We start from the raw sequence: 25,729 nt of genomic DNA, 5'->3' as shown, positions 1-25,729 counted from the left end.
CACGAAGCTCCACCGCTCCCCTCCGCGCCGCTTCCGAGGAGCGCCGCCCTGTCCCTCCCGCGGTCCGGCCCCTCGAGGCCTCGCCCCACGCCCACGAGCCGAGGCGGTGCCGCGGTCGGCTCCGGCTGCGATCCGCCGGTAGGGGGCGCTGCTCGGCCGCCGCCATCGGCGCTCGCGAGGCCGAGCGGCTGTGCGGGGCCGAGCAGGGCCGGGCGCCTGCGGCGCGGCCTCCCTGGCGAGGGGAAGGGGCCCGGGCTGGGCCGCGGCGGCGCCATGGGGAAGCGAGACAACCGCGTGGTGAGTAACGCCCGCGGACGGCAGCGGGGGCCGGGCTGCCGGCCGCTGCGGGACTCGGCCGCGGTGCCCGGGCGGCCGCAGCGGTGCGGCGGGCGGAGGCCGCGGAGGGCCCGACCGGCCGGGTCCAAGGCTCCGGCCGCCGGGAGAGGGAAGCGGAGAGCCGTTGGCCGGGCGAGCGGGGCCGCCGTCCCTCTGTTCGCACTGCCGGGCAGCGGCGGCCCGGCGGCTGCGGGGCGGGAGGCTCCGAGCAGTTAGGCGCGCCGGCCGCGGAACTGCGGGTCGCCGGGCGGGAGGTCCGGGGGGTCCGCGGGGCCGGGAGCGGGCAGCGCCGGGGGGGGTGCGGAGCGCGGGGGGCGGGCGCGTGACGGAGCCTCACTGCCGTGTCGAAGCCGGCGGCGGCCGTGACTGAGAGCTGTTGTGCGAGCTGCCGAGCGCGGGCGATGAAGATGCTGGCCTAGTCCTTAAAAAACGCAGCGTTCCCGGTGGGAGTTGCTGCAGCTGCTGAAGTAGTTCTGGTAGTCGCTAAACCGTGTCTCCTTACGCCTGGCACTCGGCCCTGCTGAAACGGGCTCCGCATGGCTCCGCTCGCCTCAGGAGGCCCAAATACTCGTGGTTGCAGAGCTTCATTCTGCATTGTTACTGCATTCATCCCTTTATCTCCTTGAAACTTGTGCCTACCAGCCAGCCGCTCACCTTACACTCCCTTACTTAGGCACCATGAAGTGTGAATTCACAGTTGCTGAGTTTTGTGATGAAAAAATCAGTCATGAGACTGTTTTTCCCCTTTTCTTATTTTTGGAAGTGCTTTGAGCTGTAGCTGGCTCCACATTGGCAAGTGTCTGCTCAGCACAATGGTGGTGTGCAAGAGGTGTACAGGACACTGTCCCAGCGGAGAGCTGAGGGCCTTTGGTTGCTTCGCTGAGGCACCAAAATGATGGGATCAGTAAAAGAGGGGAGATTTAGCTTAGAGATGGAACTAAATTCTTGAGTCAGAGCATGGTGAGGCACTGGCACAACTGTCCAGAATGCTATGGGTGTCCCATCCCTGGAGGCACTAAAGGCCGGGTTGGCTGGGGCCCTGGGCAGCTGAACTGTGAAGTAGCAGCCCTGCCTGGCAGGGGGTTGGAACTGGATGATACTTCAAGTTCCTTCCAACCCAAACCGCTCTATGGTTCTGTAACTCTAAAGATGTGACTGTGTCAGAGTGCAGGGCCTGGCCTGTGCTTCAAGTATGGTGCTCTGCTGTAGTGTTTTGGGCTGTGCTTAAGTGTCTGCTTAAAATTATTTTAATATTACAATGGGGATGTACCTACCCATGTCAGCCAATCTTATACCCCTGTAATCTATGGCACAGTAAACAGTCGGTCACAACGGCTACTGGTATAGACAGGTTATCTCATTGGGCTCTTTTCTGCTCTTCTGTGACTGCAGAGCTTTTCACGTTTTACATCTTATCCATGGCCGTTCTTAAAGCTGTCACCATTTGGGCTGTTTGGAGAAGAACAAGAACTTTATTTCTTTCACATCTTCAAAACACTTGCAGGGCACTGACGGGTTCCATGGCTTGCTCATAGGACCCTGTCCAACTGAAGGTGCCTTCTGCTTTCCATGAGCACAAAAGCTCTGTAACAAATATCTTTCATAACTGCCTGAGCAAACTGCTGGGAGAGGAAATAAACGTGCAGATGAGCACCTTCTTTGTTAGGACACATTTTTCTATGGTTTCTGGCTGCTGAAATGCAAAGCAGTGTAAGTGCTTCTAGGAAATGTTTGTTGGCAAAATGAATCTTCATAAATAAAGTTACTGAAATTACAGGAATATTGTAAGACATACATTCCCTAATTGTGGGATGTAATATAGTATTCAGTCGTTATGTGCCTGCTGCTGGAAAGGAAGAAAACTGTGCTACTGTGTGGAGGGCTTGCAGGGAGTCAGTTTGAGGCAGAAAACCAGCATTTGGCAGCTCTAGCCAAGAGATAGAGAGGGATTTGTTGTCATTTTGGGCTAGTTTGGGAGGAAAACTGCTAAATTTTTTGGAAGAACAGCGAGCAGTCTTGTTCTTAGGAGTAATTACAAGCATAAGAAGCTCAGGCTTTCACAAGGAATTCCTGCAGGTAGCCAACGGAGGGCTGCAGGGAACCAAGCCGGGAACTGCATTTCAGCCATAATTTCTGCTGCTCCCAGTGCACTGCAGTTGTCTTGGTTTAATGAAAACAGTGTTAAAGTACTGCATTCCTGCACTGGTAAAGGAAATCTTTTCTGACTCAAGCTCAATTTGGATCCAAAATTCCTATTCCTTATTGATTTGTAATATAATAAACTGCTAGAGTTATAAATGTGAATATGTGTCTTCACTTGAGCACCTGCATCCTCCTGCTACAAAAGAGGGTGCCAGGCAATCAGAGCTGCACACTGCTTGACCTTTTTCTTATCTGCAACCTGCAGGCAAGAGGAGCGGTTTGTCTTTTGTTTTGTGAAGGTAAATAGTGAGGCTTTGGGATGGCATCCTGGTAAGAGCAGGAGACAAAGGAAAATGTACCTCCCTTCTACATGAGCAAAATATCATTGGCATAGTAACAGTAGAGTAATTGCTTGCTTCAATTTCTGACATTAATTGCTGAGGTTATAATAGATACCTCATAAAATTCCAGGTGTTTGCCTTATGATAGCCCTAAGTGTCCAAGGTCTCATATACGCATAACTGTCAGCAGGACGCCGCTTGTTTGTTTGGTGTTACAGCAGAGTCTTGTAGGGTGATGTTATTTTATCCAGGATGCATTGAGTCTGCCGTCATCAGTTTTGAGCAGAACTCCAAAGGCCCGAGTGCCAGATGTCCTAGAGACAAAGGGCTGAAATTAAATCATGCTTTCCATGTCCCAAGGAAGAACGTTTCCACAATCGTAAGGCTGTGGTCGCTTTGCAGAGTCAGCTCAGGGAGGGCAATGGTCCTTTTGGGGCGAATTCTTCTGCCAAAGTGTAACAAACTGAAAGCACTTTTCCGGGGTCTTTCTGTGACTGAGGAAAAGGATGTGTGAAGAACAGCAAGGACAGATCTTGGTAACAGCACAACCAATGAACTTTATATTTCTTTTTGTTTCATGTTCAAGGCTTACATGAATCCCATAGCTATGGCCAGAGCACGAGGTCCTGCCCAAAATTCAGGACCAACAATACAAGACTACTTGAACAGACCAAGGCCGACATGGTAAGTGCCTGAGCTGAGTGAAAGATTTGTTCCCTGTTCTCTCAGTTACTCACATCCTCCTTCAAATACAGTGATACACTTTGGAAGGTTCCTTGGCTCTGGCGAAAATGTTATTTTCTAAATGCATATTCAGTCTCTTTTAAAAATAATATTTCACTTTGAAATACGTTTCACATTTGTCTTTAAATACCTTGGCTCAGAAGTTTCTCAAAAGAGGAAAATGTTGGATACTTTACCTCTTTCAGAATCCTAATGCTTTAAAGTATGCGGACGTATTAAATTTTTAAAACAAAGTAATCTTTGGTGGAAAAAAAAGCATTTTGCTGGTAGATTCTTAGAACATAGTCTACCATACCCCACAAAATCATTGCTTTAAGGCACCGTCAACAGCTTACTTTACATTCAGGCCATTTTAAGCCCTTTCTTAAGAAATTAGAGCATAATTTACCTAATTGCAAAGTTAGCTTTAGATCTTTCAGAGAGGTTTAGCTACCGTGCTGAAGTTATTACAGTTAGGTTACCATATGTGTAACATCTAAGATAATTTTCCCGTTGGAAGTTCAGCCAAAGCTAAACTTCAAAAAAACCCCACATAAAGTTAGACACTGAAGCAGGTATTTTTAATTGTGAGAATACAGTAACTGATCTCTCATCCTTTTGGTACAGGGAAGAAGTGAAAGAACAGTTAGAGAAGAAAAAGAAGGGATCCAGGGCTTTGGCTGAGTTTGAAGAGAAGATGAACGAGGTTGGTAGTGTTGTTAGTATGTTAATGCCCCAGCTGTCTTATCTTGTATGCTGCTTTTTTTCCCTTATCATTAACAGCTCCAAGTACCCGTAACGTTTTACTGTGCTCAATCTCATAATGAGTGAACGTTTTATTTTGTTTGTATTGAATATTAACATTAGTTATTAACCAATGAAGTGCTACTCCTGATTCAGAGAAACACTGCATAAAAGGTTTTGAGAAATGCTGTGAAGAAAATGTGAACTAATCATCACTTGTTTAAGGTCACGCAATCCAAACACATAGGGAAGAGGTGGGTTACTGGAGTCAGGCTGCATTGGTGAGGAACATGCATATGATTTGGATATGGGAGAGTGCACTAAGAGTGGCCTTGAATGTCCAAATGTGCTTATGGAACACTTCTCTCTTATCCTAAGCTGATTACATTCTGTGCTGGTTCCCTGCTGTAAGTGGGGCTATTCTGGTAACTGTGTTTAGCATCCGCTGGAGATCAGCGTGCTGTAAGAAAGTTTCGTATTTGACTCCTGTTGTGTACCTAGGAAGAAAACAGTAGATGATGAATTTAACTGCTCTGTTCCCTTCTTGGATTCTGGTATCTTGGAATACGCTTCAAGGAGTAATCTTCAACACTGTGTGAGAGTTTCTGGTTGAAGCAGATAGTGCTCAGGGGACTGGAGCACCTCCCCTGTGAAGGCAGGCTGAGGGAGCTGGGTTTGTTCAGCCTGGAGAAAGAAGGCTGCAGGGTGACCTCATTGCAGCCTTTCAGTACCTAAAGGGAGCCTACAAACAGGAAGGGAATTAGCTCTTTGAAAGGGTTGATAACAGCAGGACAAGTGGAAATAGCTTTAAGTTGAGGGAGGAGAGAGTTAGGTTGGATGTCAGGGGGAAGTTCTTTACAGAGAGAGCGGTGAGGTGCTAGAACAGGCTGCCCAGAGAGCTTGTGGATGCCCCATCCCTGGAGGTGTTCAAGGCCGGATTGGATGGGGCCCTGGGCAGCCTGGTCTAGTATTAGATGGGAGGTTGGTGGTCCTGCATGTGGCAGGGGGTTGGAGATTCGTGATCCTTGAGGTCCTTCCAACCCTGGCCGTTCTGTGTGATTCAGTGTGATTCTGTGTGCCTCTGTTACTGAAAGGGCTTCATACCATGCTTGTTACATCTTTTTGCCTCAGAATTTATACCAATATTTGGAAGATGAGAGGATGCAATTCTGAGGAGACTGGTTGTTTTGTGCTCTGTCAGTTTCAGCTTTGTGAGTTTGGTTTAGTATTTTATTGTGTCTCTTTGCTTTATTATGAATTATTTGTAGCTTCTAAGCACAGATCTCTCAGTGGTAGAAAGTGTTACAAGTCTCTGACTGAGGTGCCCTCTCAGTTTACTGACAGATGTTCTGGTGCTTTTTGTTTTATTGGTTTATTGGTTTTGTGGGTTTTCTTGTTTTGTTTTTGTTTTTTTTAAAGAACACATACCCAATCTGTTTCTACTTCAGAGAGAATGTCTGCCTAACAAAGCCCAGTCTGTTGTCAGAGGGTCTGTAGGCAGCACCAGGAGGCTGAAGTGCCCAGCCTGCTGTGGTACTCTGTAAGCATTGCCTTGGATCACAGAAACACACTGCATGCAGCACTGTATCCTGGCTAACCTTGTGACTTCTTTCAGCAGCACTGTTAAGCTAATTCACCGTGTGCTGACCTGGGGTTCTGTGTATCATATTGCACTGCATGTGTATAATCATATTCAAATCCTGGTATTTCTTTTCCTTCAGCACAGTATGTGGGTTGTCATTTCTTTGCCAGAACAATAGCAGCACATTAGGAGGAAAGGAAGAATAAAAATGATAATAATAAAGAAAGGAGCACCTGATGTTGCTAACATGGAAAGCAGGAATAGCTCAAGCTAGCAGAATTTCGGGGTGATGGGATGTTGGATGCTTCAGAGCCCTTAGAAGTGGAATTTGGAATAGACTGAGAGAACTCGTGAGGGAAACAAAAGAGATGTGCATATAATGAAGTTCTAATCATTGACACTGACAAAGCACAGGACACACACTTGATACACCCGTGTGTTGAAGAAGGGCCAGGAACATTTGTCCTGCAGTTCTACTTCGGGTACTTTTAAAACATAGGCAGAGTGCCTGTTTGTTTGGTGAGCTGACCCCACCGTACTGATGTGTTCTAACAGGAGCTCTGTGGTACTACAAAATCAGAGACCAAAATTGATCACCTCCAAGATAAATGACCATGTCCTAAGCCCAACTGACTTGAACATTAAGGTGTGAACTAAGATAAATGGATTAATTTTAATCTTCTGTAATACTAAGTGAACCATAGCCATGGTTAATACTACAGACTGTTTATTTTCTGTGGATTTTATGAAAACTCATTAATTCAAGTAAAGGACATGATTTTGACAGAGATCTCTTAATAGAGCTGTTTGGAAATAATGGTCGTGTCACCTTCATTTTGTTTGTTTCAGAATTGGAAGAAAGAACTGGAAAAACACAGGGAGAAATTACTGGGTGGAAATGAGAGTTCTTCCAAAAAGAAAGAGGTCAGTTATTTTCAATTTGGTTACAGTTGGTATTTGGAACTGGTTTTTGCAGTATGAAATGCCATGAAAACATTTTAAAAACCAGCATCAGTGTATATAAACCTAAATGCACAGGAACACATTGCCAAAAATAATGTTTGTTTTATTCTATTTTTAAGAAAAAGAAAAAAGAAAAGAAGAAATCTAGTAGGGTGAGCAAAATTTTCAATTTTCTGAGCTTTTTTTGCTTTGGGATTGTGCATATTTGCTATTTGTGTTTTCTTGGAAAGAGGAGATATAGTTTTAATTTTGAATTTGGATGTTATTAAAATTACCTGATTTTAATTGGAGAGAGGCAGATTATTCCGCACAAGGAGAATTTTACTTCTGCTTAAAGAGCAATTGGTGGGAAGGGAAAACATTAAATATACATTATCACATTAAAAATATCAGAGGTCACTTTTTAAGTCTTATTTAAGAAAATCTACGTGAGCCCAAGTTCTTGGAAGTAAACAGTTATTGACAGTGCTTTGTAAATGGAGAGATCTTAAGATTAGGTGTTTGCATGGACTTTTACTTATTTGGTAGAAAAAATGCTGCATCTCACAAGCTTCACTTTTTGTTGTGTTTGGTCAAGTTGTCTTCATCTTCCTCTTCTTCATCAAGCTCTGATTCTTCCAGCAGTGCATCTGATTCAGAAGACGAGGTAAGCAGTAAACCACCAGGATGTAACGCGTTTTGTCTGTTGAGTGAAATGTTGCCTTTGTATTGATCTCAGCATGCTTCAGGCATAACAGTGGAGCGTGTTCTTCTTGTGTTAAGAGAACTCCTCCATCAAGGAGGAGATACTTGGGATTTCTGTTTTGAACATGGAAGATTAAACTGAAAATGAGTAAGCATTTTACCACGTGTACCCTAGTCACTGAAATAGGGGCTAGTGTTTGTTTAATTTTACTTACTATTTACTGGCTTTAACAGCCAATAAAGGTACTTTAAAAGGGTGATACTGTAGTTCATGATGGAATGAAGAGAAGCAGTGAGGACTTACTACACATGTTAACCCATTTTATCTGTAGAACCTGAGATTCATTGCAAAATGATGTATTGCAAACTAGACTAACCCACAACAATACTCTGAAGCCACTAGAATAAAACAGAGAGGTTTACATACTTTGGAAAAGATTGTTCTGGTCTTGAGATATTCTTTGGATCTAGTATAGCGTCAGCAGTTCTGAACTATTCTGAATCTTAACCTCTAAATTCCTATTAACACAGCTAAGATCTTTGAGCAAGAAATAGAGCATTACCATCTTGCTGTGAAGGTTTGCAGAGTATCTCAAACTGCAGATGCTGAAAGCAGCCTCATTATGCAGTCTTTTTTGACATATGTCAACCAGTATTATTGGGTAAAAAGCAAAGAAAAAATGACTGTAATCATAAAAATAATAGAATGGTTTTGGTTGGAAGGGACCTCTAAAATTATCTAGTTCCAACCCTCTCTCTAATTCCAACACCTCCCACTCTACCAGGTGGTGGAATGCTTACAGGGTGGTGGCATCCACAACCTCTGTGGCCAACCTGTCCCAGTGTCTCACGACCCTCTCAGTAAAGAATGTCTTCCTAATATCTACTCTAAATCTACCCTCTTCCAGTTTAAAATCATTTCCCCTCATCCTGTCGCTGCACGCCTTTCTAAAAAGTGTGTGATCAGAATAAGGCTTTCAGGCTGCCATTCTAGAAAATGAGGGGAAAACAAAAGTAATGTAGAAGAATGCACAAGTAACATAGAATGCACAGTGGCATGCATATTTTTCTGTCAAAGGATATTTCATATAAAAAGTCGAATTAAATACCAGCTCACACTTCATCATGAGACTTAACACAGATCTTGGCAATATATTTTAAAATATTCTTTGAGGGCTTCGTTTGCATGAAGCTATTTAAATTTGGTACATTTGGTGCTTATGATACAGTTGTGAATTTTGGATATATATCTGTTCAATAACTTCTTCATAAACGACCGTATTTTAGGAGGCTGGCTTGTAAACTGAATCCATTGCTGTGCTGACATGGATTTGTATGCTTTTCCAGTAGAATCCCCCCAGCTCACCACATTATTTTTACTAGTTTAGCATAAATCTTTTTTAGAGATAGTCAGGTTCTGTAGCATACATCTAAATGATAAACAGAATCTAGGGAACCTGAATTTTACTCTAGTTTATTTTTTTTCAATGCGGAAGAGATACAAATGTCTTCCACTAAAGGAATCAATTGTAGTATATTTATTCCTCAGGAGAAAATGATAATATGTAGGAATTTGGCATTTCCTATTCTTTGCATGTAAGTTTTTAGTATCTAGTGAAAATAAATTCAGGATTGTCTTTTTCTTTTTTCCTAAAATATTTTTGGATAGGATAAAAAGCAGGGGAAGAAAAAAAAGAAAAAGAAACACCGCTCCTCACGGAAATCTTCATCAAGCTCAGCTTCTGAATCTGAGTCAGACAGCAAGGTAATTAAGTGCACATTACCCTCAGGAAATGTCTCTGATCTGTGTTCTAAAGACAAGTGTTTCTGACTTCATAATTGCTGTATCCAAAGTCATGCATTCTTACTGTAGCTGAGCTGTGCTTGTATCTTTTAAGCTGTGATCAGGAACGTACCTCTGCTGTCCACAGTGTCTTGGCAGAATACAGTTCCTCTTTAGAAAATAAATATTCCAGCAGTTTTTATCTACTTTTCTGAATTCAGACATAAACAGTTTTTGTGCTGCTCAGATGTTTTAATACTACATTAACACTTCAAAAATGAAAATGTTCTGTAATGTTCTTGTCAACATGCTATTATTGAGTTGAATACCATCTGTGAAAATGCAGCTATTTCAGGGAATCAGTGGCCACAATACTGCCTTCCTAAGTGAGTTTGGACCAAATAGTTGCCCGCTGGACCTCTCAGCCTCGCAAATAAGTAGTAAATTGAAAGTTTGGGTGTTTTTTTAATACTTAAAGTAGAGGAGAGTGTGCTTGCAGGCACAACATTAGTGAAGATATATGTGGCAGTCTGTTTTGTTACCATTTTTCTGTAGTAGTGGACAGTAACTCCCTTCCTTCCAAAATAATTATAACACTATGTGTAGGCTGGCATTTCACTGGAATTTTCTTGGAATTCCTAATTCAGAATGATATAAAATCTGATGAATCGCTGTTTGCATCTAACTATGAATTTGTGCTAGTGGCAGTTCAAAAAGGTTTCCTGCATAAAGGGACACAGAGATACTTTTACTTTTGAAAGTAGAAGATAAACTCCATGGCAATCTCGCTTTAACCACTGCCTGATCCCCTGCGATGAGCATGGATGGAGAATAAAGGCTGCAGACTGCTGGAGGTTAGAGGTGATGGTAGTAGTGCCCGGTATCCTTTCTAGAGGCTCTTTAGGTGTACTGCTCTGAGTAAGTTCTCTGTCGTTTGATTCCACAGAGACCTTTTCTCACTGCTTGTTCTAGAAATTAGCAGCTGCCATCAAAATGTTGTTGCTTTTTTGTATTGGTCATGTTAGCTACAAGTGAACAATCTTCAGTGTGCAGAAAGAGGCAAGGGGTCAAGCTGCTGCTGCAATTTCTTTTTTTAATGGAACTATTTTGTCATGGTGGATATTTTTCTTTCTACCTAGGACAGCACAAAAAAGAAGAAGTCAAAGGATGACCATGAGAAAGAGAAGGTATAGTTTTACTTTTTAAATACTTGCATCAGAACTTCATTTTACATATATAATGGGTCTCTTCCACTCCTCTACTCTCTGCCCCCCGATCCCCCCTCCTTTTTTTTTTTTTTTTTTTTTTTTTTTTTTTTTTTTTAAGTATTTGAATACTTCAGCTTACACTTATGGTCATTGTCCAAAACTTGACAATGCAGTGCCCCCAGTTTGAGTAAAATTTTTAGGTTCCTATTTTAGTAATTGCCAGTAGAAACTGCTGGGTCTGGTTTTGTCATGAAGGTAAATGAGACAAGTATCTAATCTGCTGTAGTAGATCATGAGCACTCTAGTATGTGGGGCTTAACATTAACAGTTAAATTGACGTGAAGCATGTATGGTATTTCAGTGACACACCTGATAGGATACTGGCTCATTATTCTAAATTAAGTAACAGCAAGCAGAGGATATTTTAATATCCTTATGTTATTTAATTTTATTTAATATCCTTATTTTATTATGTTTTTTAAAAATGCAGTCATAATTGCATGTTTTACTCATAGCTGCTTTAAAACATTACTGAGAAAACTTAGCTTAAGCAGGTTTATCTTATTCTGTCTTTTCTCTGGGCACAAAATCCCTCCCTCCTCTCCCACATGTCACCCATTTTGTACACACACCTCTAAGGGTTTTCCTCCTGCTACTACATTGAATGCAAATAATCTTGTTGACTTAAATGTTAGTTATTTCTGTGTGTAAACTAACAAAGCTTTCAGTGTCAGCCCTAGTCTTTCTTTTTCCTTTGTTAACACACTGCTCTCTGCTACTACAATCGACGTGTTATACGGTTTGACATATAAAATTTCCATTACGTCAGGCAGACGTTGATTCTGTGTGTGTTTCTGTTTCTCAGTTCTCATTTCTCAACTCTTCTTGAGTATCTTCTCTTCAAAGAGCAAGTGACTACCATAGCCCCTTAATCTTAGTTAAGCTGTATTGCTGCTTTCACACTTCTGAAATCAAAGGGCTTTTGGGGGCTGCAGGTCTTTTCTGTTCTGAAGATGCCTTCTCAGATGGGTTACATCGTGTGTGCTTTTCATGAGTACTTCTGTGAAAGGATTGTGGTACCTATAATGGAATAAGTAGGAGGGTTGATATAAGTAATCTCAGCACTCAGGAAGATGATTAATAAGAACTTTTACTATTTTTTTTACTTAGAAATAGAATGGAGGAAATGGAGAAAAGTAGTTTCACTCAGGAATCCCTTGCTTGGTCCAGAGCAAAGCTTACTTGAAAAAGTATAGAGGAAAAAAAACAACTGGCTCATCAGAACAATCTCCTGCAGCATCTGAATTACAAAAACTAAAACTGAAAAATAAAAGACTGCTTGAGTGCTCTGTAAATATATTGAAGCTATTTATATAAAATGTTGTAAGAACGTGTCCCATGCCAGAGGCACAAATCTGAAGGGAGCTTTTTATTTATCAGCACCAAAGCAGCCATACTCTGAGACATCTTCGTTTACTTGACAGTCTTTTGAAGTGATGAAGCATTTTATTTTAAAATGCTTGCTGCTTTGTAAGTTTTCACTTAAAATAAGAGACTGTATTGTACTGTTATATCATTCTTAAGAAATTGCAGTATCTTGGTAATGAATCAACACACAGAAAATTATTATGTTCTCACTGAAAGCATTTTAACTTTATGATGATTTGCTGATGAATAATTAATGCATAATTTTTTTAAAAATATTTCATAACTCAGAAATAATGTTTCCATATAATTTTAAAGCAGAAGTTTCATAATATCTGAAAGGCTTAACGTTACTTGAAATATACTGTTTTATGTAGGATAGTAAAAATCATCACAGAAAGAGGAAGAAAGCGGATCGTGGTGATGGGCCTTTATCATCAGAATCCTTATCAGAACCGGATCAGACAGAGGAGGTCAGTGTGAAAGCTAAGTTTCAGATGTTTTAATGCTTTTAGCATTAAATTTTTAGCATTTCATTAATGATTCCCATGAGTGAACAGCTAAAACTAGCCCAAATGGAATATATTACTGAAATGTTCTGTTCTATACAGCTGGTTTTAAGCATGTGGCATGTTCAAAGTTGTATTTTTCTCTTTATTACATACTTCTGATAAGAGTGCAACTCCTACCACCTACAGTTTATTCTGAATTAATTTTCTTGAAAATTTTCATGGATGTTTTAGAGCTTAATAAAATGAGGCTAATGGTGCTTCACAAGATTTCTCTCTGATCATTGAATACACACAGGCAAGATTCCAAGATTGCTCAGCTTCTTTTGGCTGCCTTTTGCCATTCATCTAGAAAGTGTTGGACATAATCTTACTCTCACCCTTGTGTGTATTTCCTCTCAGGATTTGTGTTCCTGTAGAATTACAGAACACCAAAAGATTCCAGTTTGCTGAATTTTTCCATTAAAATTTCAACCAGGTTATTCACTCAGTAGTTTTACCATTACATCTCTGCTGGCTGCTTGTGCTGCTGTGTTTAAATAGCAGAGTGCCCAAAAATCAGATGTTTATAGGATTATAGTTATTCTATAATATAGCACTGCTACAGTCAGCAGCTGCTCAGTGTGCCCTGCCAGTGTTATGCCATTTCTCATTTATATACAACAAAACTTCAAACTTTCATATAAAACAGCATTTCCAAAGCTGATGTCTCATTATATTTGATTTTTTATTTATTTATTTATTTATTTTTAGGTTCAAGTGAAAAAGAAGAAAAGCAATGAGGAAAAAGAGAAAGCAACAGCAAGTATCCCTTACAGTCATACTGTAGTTTTAGGACATCCATATCTTGTACTTGGTTAACTTATAATTTCATAGTAACACCAATGTTTAATAGTTAAAGTCACAGTAATTGAAATTTGAAATTTCTCTCTTTATCTGTTGAAATCACTTTTTCAGCTGCATGATTAAGGAGAGAATTTGTCACTATTTTAACTAAATAGATATGTGTGAATTGAGATGTATTTAACATTCGTTGCATCAAGTCAGAATACTCTGACCAGCCTAACAACTACAAATTTCTACATAGTATCAGATGAGGTAGCAATGTGTCATGTAGATATTGAGGCTGTTCCTTTATAGGAGTATAAATATTCCTTCATTGAGTTTCTCCACCAGACTATAAAAAGGGCCTTAGGACTAGATCTCTGCAGCATCATAATACTAATATAATTCTTCCCTCAACCAAATGAAATGCTGCTGGCAACCTGTTGCTTTTCTCTGCTTTGTGGATACTTTCTCTGACGATAAAGGTGAGACAAGGGTTCAGCAGTGAAAGGGTAGAACCTCAGATATGTCACATGTACCTGAGTTAGGGTTGTAGTTGTGAGCTACTCTGTCTGCACTGTGAGCAGCACTGTTTGTCATTAGGTACCTCAGTTGCCCAAATGAGTTACGGCACCTAAGCACAGGAGTTTCAGTACTGTTTTCAGCACATATGGAATTTGAGTTAGTTAGTTTGTCATAAAATTCCTAGTGACTATTTTTTTTTTTTTCTTAAAAGAGATAAGTTATGTGTATGGAACAAAGATAAACCAAATTTGCTTTCTGTTGTTGCGCCTACTGAAGAATTCCAATTGAACTTGTGCTTGCAAAAGGACGAGTTTGTATCTCTCAGTTTTTGATTGAATCTGGTGGTGTTAATTAAGTATATATGTGAATATTTAAAATTGAAACTATATCTTTTGTTTTAATTAAGGTGCAAATGCTGGAGATTCTAGCCTTGTATAGTTCACTGTGAATACAAGCACCTAATTTAAGTCTGTAAACAGCCAAGTTACTCCCATATAAGATTTCAAAGCACATTATTCTCTCAGAAATCTACAAAGCACTGAAAATTTGTTAAAAAGATGAAGAAATATGATAGTGATGATGCTGGGGGGTGTGAAGTAGCCAGACCATGATGGATGAATTGAAAACTCCTCATAATAGTGCAAATCATAAACGTTTTTTGTGTGATTTTTTTTTTCAATAGGCTTTTATAAAATTCTTCTCTAAAGTGCCATAGATTTTTACAGAATCATCTTCCAAAATGTCTTTGTAGAACTTTCATTTCCATGCTCTCATTGTTATTGAATGGAATTTAGTAGATGGCAGTTTTCTCATACTGTAACTTCCTTTTTGCTTTTTTGCTTTCTTTTAGGATAAAGCAAAAAAGAGAAAGAAGCACAAGAAGCATAGTAAAAAGAAGAAAAAGAAAGCTGCTGGTTCAAATTCGGATTTGGAATAGTATTTAAAAAAACAAAAACAAAATCAAAAGCAAGACTATCAACAAAAGTGCAATGACTGAAGGAAATTTAAACTGTGAAATGATAACAAACTTTACCAAACTGCATGAGTTTTCCTGTGTTCTAGAAATATTCCTAATCTTTCAGTAGCCAGCCAGATGCAGCTGTGCTGGGGAAGACCGTTGTTATTGCCTGCTGCTTAATACACGAGGTACAACTTTTATTAAGGTCCAGTAAGCAGTGTTGGATGTTTGAAACAACATAAGATGGTAGTCCAGCTAAGATGTAAAATATTGGAAAGTAAGAGTTAAACTTTTTAGATACCGAAAGTAGTGTTTTAAAGCATTAGTAATAGTCTTTATTTGTAAATCAGGACAGATAAAATCCCAAATTCATCTTGTAGGTTTATATTATACTTAAACAGTTACCAGCTGGTGTCTGCGAATGGCATTTACAAAATGGGAAATTGATGACAACATATAAAATGCTGCCTTTGTAGTAATTGCCCCATTACTGTCTTCATGCTTATGAGAAAGGGAATGCTACCATTTTGGCTAACTGAATAGGGTGCCTTTGCCTTGATCCTTGCAAGTCTCTGCTATTTTTAATCCATGCAGCATCTCTGATTCCAGAGAGGCCAGAACTATTGTCAGCAGACCTTTTCTGAATAAGCAGTTCTGGGCTTCTGAGCATGTGCTTCTGCATTAAGCAAGAGCAATGACATTTTGCAGTATAACTGACATTCAAAGCCAGAAGACTTTACCTCTGCTTCTTTGAAATAGCGATAGATCTGTGCTAGTAAATGAGCCTATTTTATTTAATGTAATTTTGGTTTAGTTGAACACTTCTTGCAAACTCCAGTGGCTTTTTCTTTTCCCTTCGCATTACCTTTTGGATTGTTTTGCATGATTTGTACCTTTATTAAATTAACAAAATGCAGGTAATCATTTGTTGTAACCAATTCTCTGGATTATGTTCCACATGCAGAGTTTCATCTATGTATTTAGTTATTCTTTAGTTATTCTTACAGTTAAGTTCATTGCTGTGTTGAAGTGCACACTCGTGAAGATATTTAGCATGTAAAAAGCAGGGTTTTGATACCTTAACAGCTTCATATTGAAGCTGATTTTACTCTTAAGCAAGTTCAGTGGCAGACCTGTTACATGACGCATCTTGTTAGATTAAGGAAAAAAACATACTGCCAGAATCTCATTAAATATGCTGATTAAACAGTTTGTATTTATATTTTTGTACTTGAGGGCTACAGAATGTTGACCTAAATCATAAAGCTGTTTTATTTTAAATTAGTTGCTTTAGGAATTGAAAATAAGCTTTTATAAATTAAATGTGCACGCAAGAAAACACAAGCAACCGTTAGATTTTAGTTTTTACATGAAATTCTCCTTGTATCTTCCATTGAAGTACCCGTGGCTGTGCCTGCTTTAGCCTTTAACAACCACCCATCTGTCTGAGTGGTCAGCTAGGGATATGACAGGAACGATCCACCCCTTTTGCCACTGCACAGGTGCTAACTGCTAACTTACCTCTAAAATACCGACGTTTGAAGTATTTTATTGCCAAGGATTTCAAGACCTTTCACAGCTGATAATTAGTCTGCAGATTATAAATAAAAACTGAGGGGAGAGAGATGATTTGACGTTGTCATTCTACAGCGAGGTTGACTTTTCTATTGAGTTCTTAGAAAATACAAACATGGAGTCCCAGCAGTGCCGTACACTAAATAGTCAGATGGCGTATTTATATTGTTGGTTGATGCTACTGATCCTCCGCCCCGTTGTGTCAGTAAAGGCAGCGAGTAGTAGGGGTTTGGTTGGGGGCTTTTGTGTTGTTGTTTTTCAGTTGTGGCATTGCAGTGTTGGTAACCGTTTGTAATGAACCATATCCAATGCTCTGCTCTGTGTGATACCTTTGTTGACTTTTACGCAACTACCTGCAACAGAAGGAAATAAAAATGGGAACGAGAACCACAGTCTTCCACATCCGTAGGCCGGTATGTCATTTTAGTAGTCTGAATAGAACTGCCCTTGTTGTCAGCTGTGTGCTTCACAAACGCTTGCAGCGCTTTGGAAGTTGTAGCTATTAAGGAGCTTACAGGCTTTGTCAGTTCACAGTGAAGCCGCTTTCATGTTGGCGATGGAACGTGTTTTGGTTTTCAATACATTAGACAACCACACATAGACTGCTCTCGCATCTTCTTTTCCTCGTCAAAAAAAAAAGCCACGCTGCCGCGTGTACTGAAAGGGCGAGCAGCTGCGGTTTAGTGGGCCAGAGCGGGGCTCACCGACCTGCCCGAGCCGCGCCGTCCCGCTGCTGCCCAGCAGGCACACGCAGCAGTTTGCCGGGCGCAAACCGTCGCCGCGGGGGCCGAGCGGGGCCGACGGCCATCTCCTCGCGCGGGGCGTTACCCGGCTGCCGAGCCGGCAGCCCCGCCATGCGGCGCCGGGCCCGGCGGCTGCCCCGCCCGGGTTGCCCGGGCAGCGGCGAGGAAGCCGCCGCCATGAGCAAGAAGCGGCTGCAGCAGCTGGTGGAGTCGCTGAGCCGCTCGGCCAAGCACTGTGAGTGCCGCGCGGGGCCGGAGATGGCCGCGGGCCGTTTGCAGTGCCCCGCTGCCCGCCCCCTCCCTTAGGAAAGGCGCGTGGGGCCGGGGGGAGGTGCGGGCGATGTCGGTTTTTCGCGTCCCCTGAGCCAGCTCAGTGTGCGAGGTCTCTGTGTCCCGCGGCTTTCCTCTTTGCGCCGCCGTTCCGCTATTTCGGTGGTAAGGTTTGCTTGTGTTTCGGCTCCCCAGTTAATAGAGCTGAAGTGGAATGCCTCATCAGGCTCTTCGACACGGTGATGAGCGAGTCCCACAGCCGCTTTGCCGCTGTTGGCTTCGATCGCAACGTGTTCCGAGACACCCTGCACCGCGCCTTCGGCATGACGGACTATGTGCTCATGGACAGAGGTGAGGTCGGCGGGCTCAGCAGGGCTGAGGGCTTCCTCTGCAACCCTTGGCCAGCCCTTTTAAACAGCGATCTCTACAACAGTTCCCTTGAAGACTTGCCAGGTTACGTGAAAACCTGAAACTAGTTTCTGTCTGTTTTCTTATTCCAGTGAGAATAGTGGATCCCTACTGCCAAGAAAACCCCTTAGACCACTATGAAAGAGGTTGACAAAGCAGAAAAGTTGTATGCGAACAACTGCTACCTCTGTGTGAGGGTGGAAGGGAGGTGGAAGGCTGAAGTGTCCATAGGGGAGGAAAAAAGTACATTGCTGACCCAGTGAGCATTCCTTGACAAAGGATTGTAGTCAGCCATGTAGGGGCTGCCAAAGAAGTCATGCAGGGTGCTGCTGAGTATATTTCTTTACTCAGAATGGTTTTCCCATGGTTTGGGAAGGCTCACGCTCTTGCATGAGGAAGGCCTGGCGGATAAGGAACACCGGGGGTGCTGAGTGTGGGTATGTCGGTCCCAGACACCCTTAGTGCCGTGACAGAAGAGGGCAGCGCAGTGCCACTGTCCTTCCTTCTGTGGCTGCAGGACTTGGTGGCCATTGCAGCTGGTGGAGGGCTCTGTCGTGGACTTGATGAAGGTGTTTCTCTGCTTGAGGAAAAATGTTTTTATCTTTTCATTGAACATAAGGAAATTTTTATTTGTGTTTCTGTATTACATAAATTTAAAATGCATCTCATAACCCTTTCCAGTGTTCCGCACTTTCGATAGAAACAATGATAATTACATCAGTGTGGTGGAATGGGTGGAAGGCTTGTCGGTATTTCTTCGGGGGACACTGGAAGAAAGGATTAAATGTAAGGTTTATCTGCATGCTAGTACTTAGTGGTAATTATAGTATTCAGGAATATTGAATTACACATCACTTTCATTTTAATAGATTAGTTAATCAAAGTGTTTAATAGTTGACAAGTTTTCTTCTGTAGCGTTCAGTGAAAATGATTTCTGAAACCATTTCTCTGAGACAGATTATTGTGTAATTGTGTATTGCTGTGTTGCTGACAGAAAATCTCTTGAACTGAAGCTTGTTCTACTGTATGGTTTTGACAGAATTTATGTTTTTGTATTCCCACACAAAGCTGAGTAAACATGTAGTTTAAGGGGGAGGGGGTGGCTGGATAACAGCCTCCTCAGGCAAACAAGACCTGTGCCAGCATTCATGTACTGGCACAACGGGGACAAGCAGCAGTTACGTTGATTCTAGCAGTTATTCAGCTCAGAAGTATAGATGGAAAATCTAAGTCCATTTTTTAAAATATTCCTAAGAACCTTCAGGGTAATGATGGAGAAAGATGGTAGAGAAAAAAATGCAGGAACTCTAGAATTTTTAAAAGCAGCAAAAGGGGGCAGGGCGGGGAGGAAGAGATTGGGGGTGGAGGGGGAGTATTATAGAAATAGGAGAATGATAGCATGTTGTTTCCATGGTTTCAGCATCAGCCATCCATAATATGCTGTCAAATTTTATCATAAAGCATTACACTGGAACATGGCTTGGGATGTCACACCACTAGGATATGTGCCAGGATGTAACATCAGAAGAACCACAGGCCATAAAATATGCAGCCCTACAGTGAGCACTCTAGGATATACTGGTGTGTGAAGGCACGCAGTGGTGTTTATCATAAGTTTATGCTAGTACGATTTTTCACTGTACAAACCCATTAGCAGGGGAAAAAAAATCTGCCCCCAAAGTAAAAACTTTTGTTTGTTTTTTTAAATAAGTTTTGTGAAGGATACTGAAACGCGTTATAGTCATAGATTTCTGATTTCAGGGAGGCAGAAGAATTTGCAAGATACATTAGTCAGATGCCTGTGCTGAAAATATTCTGTTGCAGATTTACTCTTTGCCTTTAGAGACACTTAAGTTGCTTTTTCCATGCTAGTACAACTCATTCTTTTTCCTCTATTTTTCTAAAGCAGTTTCTGAAGTGACTGGGACATGATTTGTATGTTCAAAGCCCTTCTGATACAGACAGCTGGTCCCAGCCACAAGAAGTTGGGTTGCTAAACTAGAGCCTAATTTATGTTCTAAAAAGCTACTCTCAAGGAAGTTAAGATCTGTAAGCTACTATCGTTTTTATGAACTGAAGAAATAGATTTCAACTATAATGGGTAAATAGGCAATAATTGAGCAGTATCAAAATGTGATAGGTATATTTCATACATAAATAGTACGAAAATCATAGAACATCCTGAGTTGGAAGGGACCCACAAGAGTCATCAGGCCCAACTCCTGGCTCCATACAAAACCACCCAAAATTCAAACCCTGTGTCTAAGAGCAGCGTCCAAATGCTGCTTGAATTTCAGCAGCTTGCGGCCATGGCCACTGCCCTGGGGATTGTGTTCCAGGGCCCAACCACCCACTGGTGAAGAATCTTTTCCCAGTATCTAATTTGAATATGTTAAATTTTGCTCAATACATATGCTGTACAACATATAATTCACCTTTTCTGTCTATAGGCAACAGCTTTATTGATGGGTGATCTAGTTTGTATGAACTTTAAATTTTATCTTTTGAAAAGACTGTTTTGAGGTTTATGACCTGAATGGTGATGGATATATTTCAAGAGAGGAGATGTTTCAAATGCTGCAAAACAGCCTTCTCAAACAACCATCAGAAGAAGATCCTGATGAGGGAATTAAGGACTTGGTAGACATAGCACTGAAGAAAATGGCAAGTACTTTCCTATTGTGACACTTAACATCTCTCAAGCTTGTGCTCCCCATAGGAGGCTGGTCTTCAGGAATTTCAGTTTGGCCCTATGCCTTGAATAATAGTCATAGTGCACCTTTTAAAAAAAATCTATTATTATTGATTTTTACTTAAGGCCTTTACTTTATGAGGATTAAATAAATGCTTACTGTAGCTCAGATCTTGTCTGAGCAGACTGATGGCCCAAGGAAGATTTTTGCATTAAAAAATAAATCCACATGAGTGAAATATCTTTTAAGTAAACAGGCAATTACTACAATACTTTGCTAAGGACTTCTCCTTGTGTAGGACCATGACCATGATGGCAAACTTTCTTTTGCGGACTTTGAAGAAGCCGTCAAAAATGAAAATCTTCTCTTAGAAGCCTTTGGACCATGTTTGCCAGACGTAAAGGTACATCAGCCTTCAGTTAAAAAAAAACTGTCTTCTTACTATTTTTAACTATATGTTCAAATTATGGCATTAACTGTCTTTGTATGAAGTTTGCTGAATTCATCTGGTGCTTCAGTTGTGAGATTTTCCGAGTTCATGTCTGCCTGTCACAGTACACATTTCCTGATACAGTCAAACATTGATACCAGGGAGCATAGGAACATACTGTCGTGCCACTTACCTGTGCGTGGCAGCAATACAATAAATGATTCTCAGTAAGCATCCTCCCAGGCTAAGAAAACGAGATCAGTCTCTTGCAGTTTATCTGAAACTTCTTCAGGAATGCAGTGTCTGTTCTTCCTTCAGTGCCACTGGCTCCACTGCCATTCTTTTGGGAGAAACTGGTAACCTTCTGAGAAAATCCCTTAGAATTGTCATCTCATAATACAGTGCTTCTATTGTTAAATGCCATCCGACCCCAATTCAGAGAGATTTTTTTCCTGAAAGGTGGTCATTTGGGATTGCAGTAATTTCCTCAGTGTTAAATCAAACTGAAGCATAGATGTCTGCTTTGTAATAGTCATTTTTTACTAATCCATCATTATACTCTTTGAGCTGCATTTTGTTTTTAAATGCCAACAATCTTGCCCTCATGGAAACGGAAAAACAAAATTCTGACATACATGCAATAATGCATAGAAACAGAAAAGTTCCCTAAGATTGCTGAAAACAAGGCAAGCATTTATTTCGCTCAGAACCTACATTTCATGCCAGCTCACCTTCCTAGTAGGCTGGAAGACAGAAGGAAGAAGTCTCATAGCTGTGGCTGCAGTCTGGATTATCTCAGGTCACCAAACAGTAGCTGTTTTCAAAACCTGACATTTTAAAAGGCTGTCAGTAGGCTTTCAGTGACCCAGGGTCAGTACTTCTATTTTTCTCTATCAGGGGAAAGTTTTGAAGAGTTTCTTAACAGCATTTACTTTCACTGATCACAGCCCAGAAAAATGATTTGCTTTTTGTCAGAATTGGTGGTAAATCAGGGCTACAATTCCAGCCACTTGTGGCAACAAGTAGGAAACTGAATCAGTTTCTTGATTCCACTGTTTGTGTGTCTGTTCTGCACCCTATCCAATGGTACCTTTTTACGAGGTCTCTAGTTCTTTTTAAAAAGAACTCTGTTTATATACCCTTCCAAATCCCCAAAAATCAATAGATTTCAGCTATGAGCACTTTTGAGCATGAAGAAAGCTCAGAATTCACAAGCTTTCCTAGTGTGGTTATAACTCCAAACGCTGTGATCAGTTTCTTGATGACAGTAATGATACTGGATTTAGCTTTTCCATGCTACAAAGTATTGTTTCACTACTTATACATTTCAGTTGGCCCTCTTTTTCTAACTAAATGTAAATGTTCTAGTTAACTGAGAAAAAAGCTTATATTTTTCTCCTGATTTAACAGAGCAGTATGGCATTTGAAAGGAGGACCTTCCAGGAAAAGCGTAAACAGTAACTCCAACTGGAAGACTGCTCTAAGAATTCTTCATCATTCCTTATAGGACAGTAGAAATAAAAGCAACACAAAATAATTGATATCTTAAATTTCAATATTCCTTTACTGTAAAAGCTGTGGAATAAATAGAATTTGCTTTTATTACTTTAACTAATTGCAGTTCTTTAAATACACAGGACAAGGTTGCTACAGTATTACACTGGTTTAGTTTTTAATACCGGGACTGTTTTTAACAAGGAATTGCTTGGAAATGCAGTATAAAACAATTTTGTTTTTTAAATTAAAAAAGTAGTAAGAATTTTAAATTATATCCTCAATAAAGAACTGTAGAAAGATGCTGCCAGCAGTATCTATATTCTTCTTCTCTGCTTTACTGGTGGCTTGGTGGCACTAGTGCCTGGTTTTTCCACAGGTGTACTCGAAACAGAATCTGCTACCTGAAACAGGGAAAAAAAAATTCTAAGTGAAGCATAACCATTGTTGGGTTTTTTAATGTTAGTTTTAGAATAAGGCTGTTTCTTCAGTCTGTGAGCACTAACAGGCATATATTCTTATAATCACACTTGCATTAATTTTTTCAATAGAAAAGGGAGAGAAGTAACACCAAAGGCAGCATTAAATGTGAGAGCTAAAACTCTTAAGAAATGCAAGTGTGCTAGCTATTCTTTGTTTGTTTTTGAGAAAATTTCAATCATACAAATCAATTTCAGATGCTCCATGATATACACTATTCAATATTTTATCACTTGCTCTCCATAGCAGAGGTGCTTCAAAATAAAGCCTGGTACACTTTTTGGACTTGGTTGGATATTTTGGGAAGGGAAAAACGTGTTTTTGGCAAGCATTTTAGAAATATACTTTTTTTTAAAGGATGTGTGAAAATGAAAATATCAGAACTTTAAGAATCCATACCTCTTTCAGTTTATTTCGAATCAAGGTGGCTGAAGTATTCAGTGAATCATCATCCATATCCACTTTAGGTATTTCTGGTAGCTGTGGACCAATAACAATGTCAGTACTGTCCACATTTGTTTCAATGAGGGCAGATTTGTTACCCTCTTCTCTCTTCCTCCTACGTTCCTGCAGGTGAGTTGTACGAGGCATAAACCTGTCAGTTCCATTATCAACTGGAACTGTTCTTTGCTGAATTAAAGGCAGTGGTGAAGCACATCCTCCTGGATGTGTCTTCAGAGATAGGGATCTCTGACCGAAGTTCCCAGAGACTTCAGCACTGTGGCTGCCACACTGGGGAAAAGTCAATAGGCCCTGACTGTGATTGCCAGAAGAATATTCCGTGTTTTGGGACAACCCGTGAGAATCTGGAAAGCAGGATGGATCCCAGTGACTAGCTGCATACGATGCTGATGTGCTCCACTGACTGTCAGACTTGGTCTTTCTAGGCCCCTCTGTTTTCTTCAACAGAAAGCAATCTTTAAAACAAAGAAGCCAAAAAAAAAAAAAAAAAAAACAACCTTCATTATTTTATGCCATTAGTTCTAACACATAATGAGAGTTCAATACAGTGACAGAAACGCTACCAGCAACACTTCATTCCCGGTTACCTTTCTGTGATTCTGCTTAAGAAGCACCTTAAGAAATAACCTCCTGCAATGAATAATGATATCCAAGTACATAAGCATAAGGAAGGAGAGGCCTGTACTTGGCACTGTACTTATTTTACAGCTTGTCCATCCTTCAGCGCTGCCTGGGAGCTCAGCAGCAAGGCTGCCTGTCAGCCCAATCCATTCTTCACATTCCTTACATAGCCAAATGGCAGGCTGGAAAAGGTTTGGGTTTTTTGATTGGTTCTTTTTATGTGCCTTTTTTTTCCCCCTCTTACAAAACTCTTTTTGGCTATGCCTGAAAGAACTGCAACAAGGGGGAAAAAACTGATCCCCACTTTCCTGGCTGTGCTTAAAATTTCAGATAACATTTTGAAAAGAGAACAAGAGAAGCAAACAGTGAGGTTTTAAAGCTTTAAAGTGCACATTAACTAAAACATTGCTTTCTGAAAGATGCATCTTTAAAAATAACAGAAATGTCCTAATTCTGCATCTTTTAAAACAGCTAAATACAAAATATTTTCTTTAATGGATGCTTTTGGCTTTACCAAGACCCACCAACCGCTGAAATCAAGATTCTACATGAAATTTAGTTACAAACCTCTTTGATTTGTTGCTTTTGCTATATACTTCCTTCTGTCCTGCAGTTTCTCCCTAGTTTCTTGGACTGTTTCAAATTCTGGCGCATAGCACACATGCAGCAAACTCCCAAAGAAACTCCGTTCATCCATTTTTTTCTTGGCCACCCTGAAGGAAACTAAATGGCATTAGCAGAACTGTGGGCTTTACTTCAACTCTCTGGAATGTAGATCATACACAGAGGCCGTGAAGGATTAAAACAGCAAAAGGCAGTTACTGCTCTGTACAATACCTCGCACATTGGAGATTCTGGAATTTTATAAGATAAACTTCAGTAAATTGCTCTGCAGGATATTCATCGAGGGCATGGTACTCTTCTATGGCACCGTACAAGGCAAACTGCTCCACTAATTCCTTCATGACACCTAACGCAGGAACTCCCTGGATCAGTAAATAACGAGATTCCAAGTTGATGGTATACACCTGAAAGAAACAGAGTATTCTCAAACGCGTTCTGGTTTCACTGCAAAAATAGCAGCTCAAAGCACTCGCGTTGCCGCTGCTGCTGAGCCGCTCTCGGGATGGCGGAAGGCCCGCTGCGCTCCGCGCACAGATGGGATCCGCAGCAGGAAGGCGGGAGCCTGGCCGGCAGACAGCGAGGTGCGGCTACCCGGGGCCGCCGCGGGAAAGAACGACCGCAAACCTCCTACTCGTCGCAGAACGTCAGCGAGAGCTGACGCTTCTCCACGGCTCGGAGCGTTTGCAGAGGCCATCTCCGCACGGCACGGCCAGCCCGCCCTCGCTCCGCACCTTGACGGCCCTGGGCCGCCGCCCCTCGCGGTACTTGGCGCGCGACCCGCAGGCGCCCAGCTGCTGGTGGTGCCTGCACGCCTCCCCCAGCGCGCCGCCACCGCCCGCCGCCATCTTCCCAGCCGCCGCCGCTCCCCGCGCAGGCGTCTCTAGCGGCTCACCGAGCAAGCAGCCAATCGGACGGCGCGCGGCACGCCGCCCTTCTCTTATCGGCTCTTCCAGGAGCTGAAGCGGCCCCGTCGAGAGGCCAGGCGGAACGAGCCGCGGCCCCCGATGGAGCGGCCAATCAGAGGACGGGAACGCGTAGATGCCGCGGCCGCATTGGTCGGCAGCGGGTCGTACCATTGTCCCGGGGGCGGCAGGGGGGAGGAGAAGGAATCTCGGGAAGGCCCGGCCGCCCCGAGCGGGCAGTTCGGCGCCAGGGCGGGGCGGCGCGCAGCGGCGGCGGGG

General features: G+C 41.8%; 3 protein-coding genes across 4 annotated transcripts; 2 read left to right on the top strand and 1 right to left on the bottom strand.

Annotated features, from left to right (window-relative positions):
• Nucleotides 1-165: 165 nt before the first annotated feature.
• On the top strand, nucleotides 166-16,919 carry FAM133B (family with sequence similarity 133 member B). The gene is made up of 11 exons (XM_052692373.1): nucleotides 166-297; nucleotides 3,406-3,503; nucleotides 4,170-4,248; nucleotides 6,718-6,792; nucleotides 6,951-6,983; nucleotides 7,409-7,477; nucleotides 9,185-9,280; nucleotides 10,438-10,485; nucleotides 12,309-12,404; nucleotides 13,194-13,241; nucleotides 14,641-16,919. The coding sequence occupies exons 1-11, from the start codon at nucleotides 274-276 to the stop codon at nucleotides 14,725-14,727; spliced, it is 753 nt and encodes a 250-aa protein (XP_052548333.1). The 5' UTR covers nucleotides 166-273; the 3' UTR covers nucleotides 14,728-16,919.
• A 219-nt stretch (nucleotides 16,920-17,138) lies between these two features.
• On the top strand, nucleotides 17,139-22,478 carry CLXN (calaxin). The gene is made up of 6 exons (XM_052692372.1): nucleotides 17,139-17,301; nucleotides 17,532-17,687; nucleotides 18,426-18,530; nucleotides 20,257-20,408; nucleotides 20,736-20,840; nucleotides 22,278-22,478. The coding sequence occupies exons 1-6, from the start codon at nucleotides 17,178-17,180 to the stop codon at nucleotides 22,326-22,328; spliced, it is 693 nt and encodes a 230-aa protein (XP_052548332.1). The 5' UTR covers nucleotides 17,139-17,177; the 3' UTR covers nucleotides 22,329-22,478.
• Nucleotides 22,405-25,433, bottom strand: RBM48 (RNA binding motif protein 48). Of its 2 annotated transcripts, none has more exons than XM_052692368.1 (5): nucleotides 25,280-25,433; nucleotides 24,762-24,952; nucleotides 24,492-24,637; nucleotides 23,241-23,758; nucleotides 22,405-22,765 (listed from the first exon to the last, which is right to left on the bottom strand). In XM_052692368.1, exons 1-5 carry the CDS (start codon nucleotides 25,391-25,393, stop codon nucleotides 22,679-22,681), a joined length of 1,056 nt encoding a protein of 351 aa, XP_052548328.1. In that variant the 5' UTR covers nucleotides 25,394-25,433; the 3' UTR covers nucleotides 22,405-22,678. The 2 variants fall into 2 exon arrangements, with proteins under 2 accessions (XP_052548328.1, XP_052548330.1); XM_052692370.1 differs by lacking the exon at nucleotides 25,280-25,433 and adding an exon at nucleotides 25,173-25,254.
• Nucleotides 25,434-25,729: the final 296 nt, after the last annotated feature.

This window comes from Tympanuchus pallidicinctus, unplaced genomic scaffold (genome assembly GCF_026119805.1).
Source record: "Tympanuchus pallidicinctus isolate F22 unplaced genomic scaffold, pur_lepc_1.0 scaffold3, whole genome shotgun sequence".
In the NCBI taxonomy this organism is placed as follows: domain Eukaryota; kingdom Metazoa; phylum Chordata; class Aves; order Galliformes; family Phasianidae; genus Tympanuchus; species Tympanuchus pallidicinctus.
Note: the sequence above shows the minus strand (reverse complement) of the source record. Positions and strands in the feature narration are given on the sequence as shown.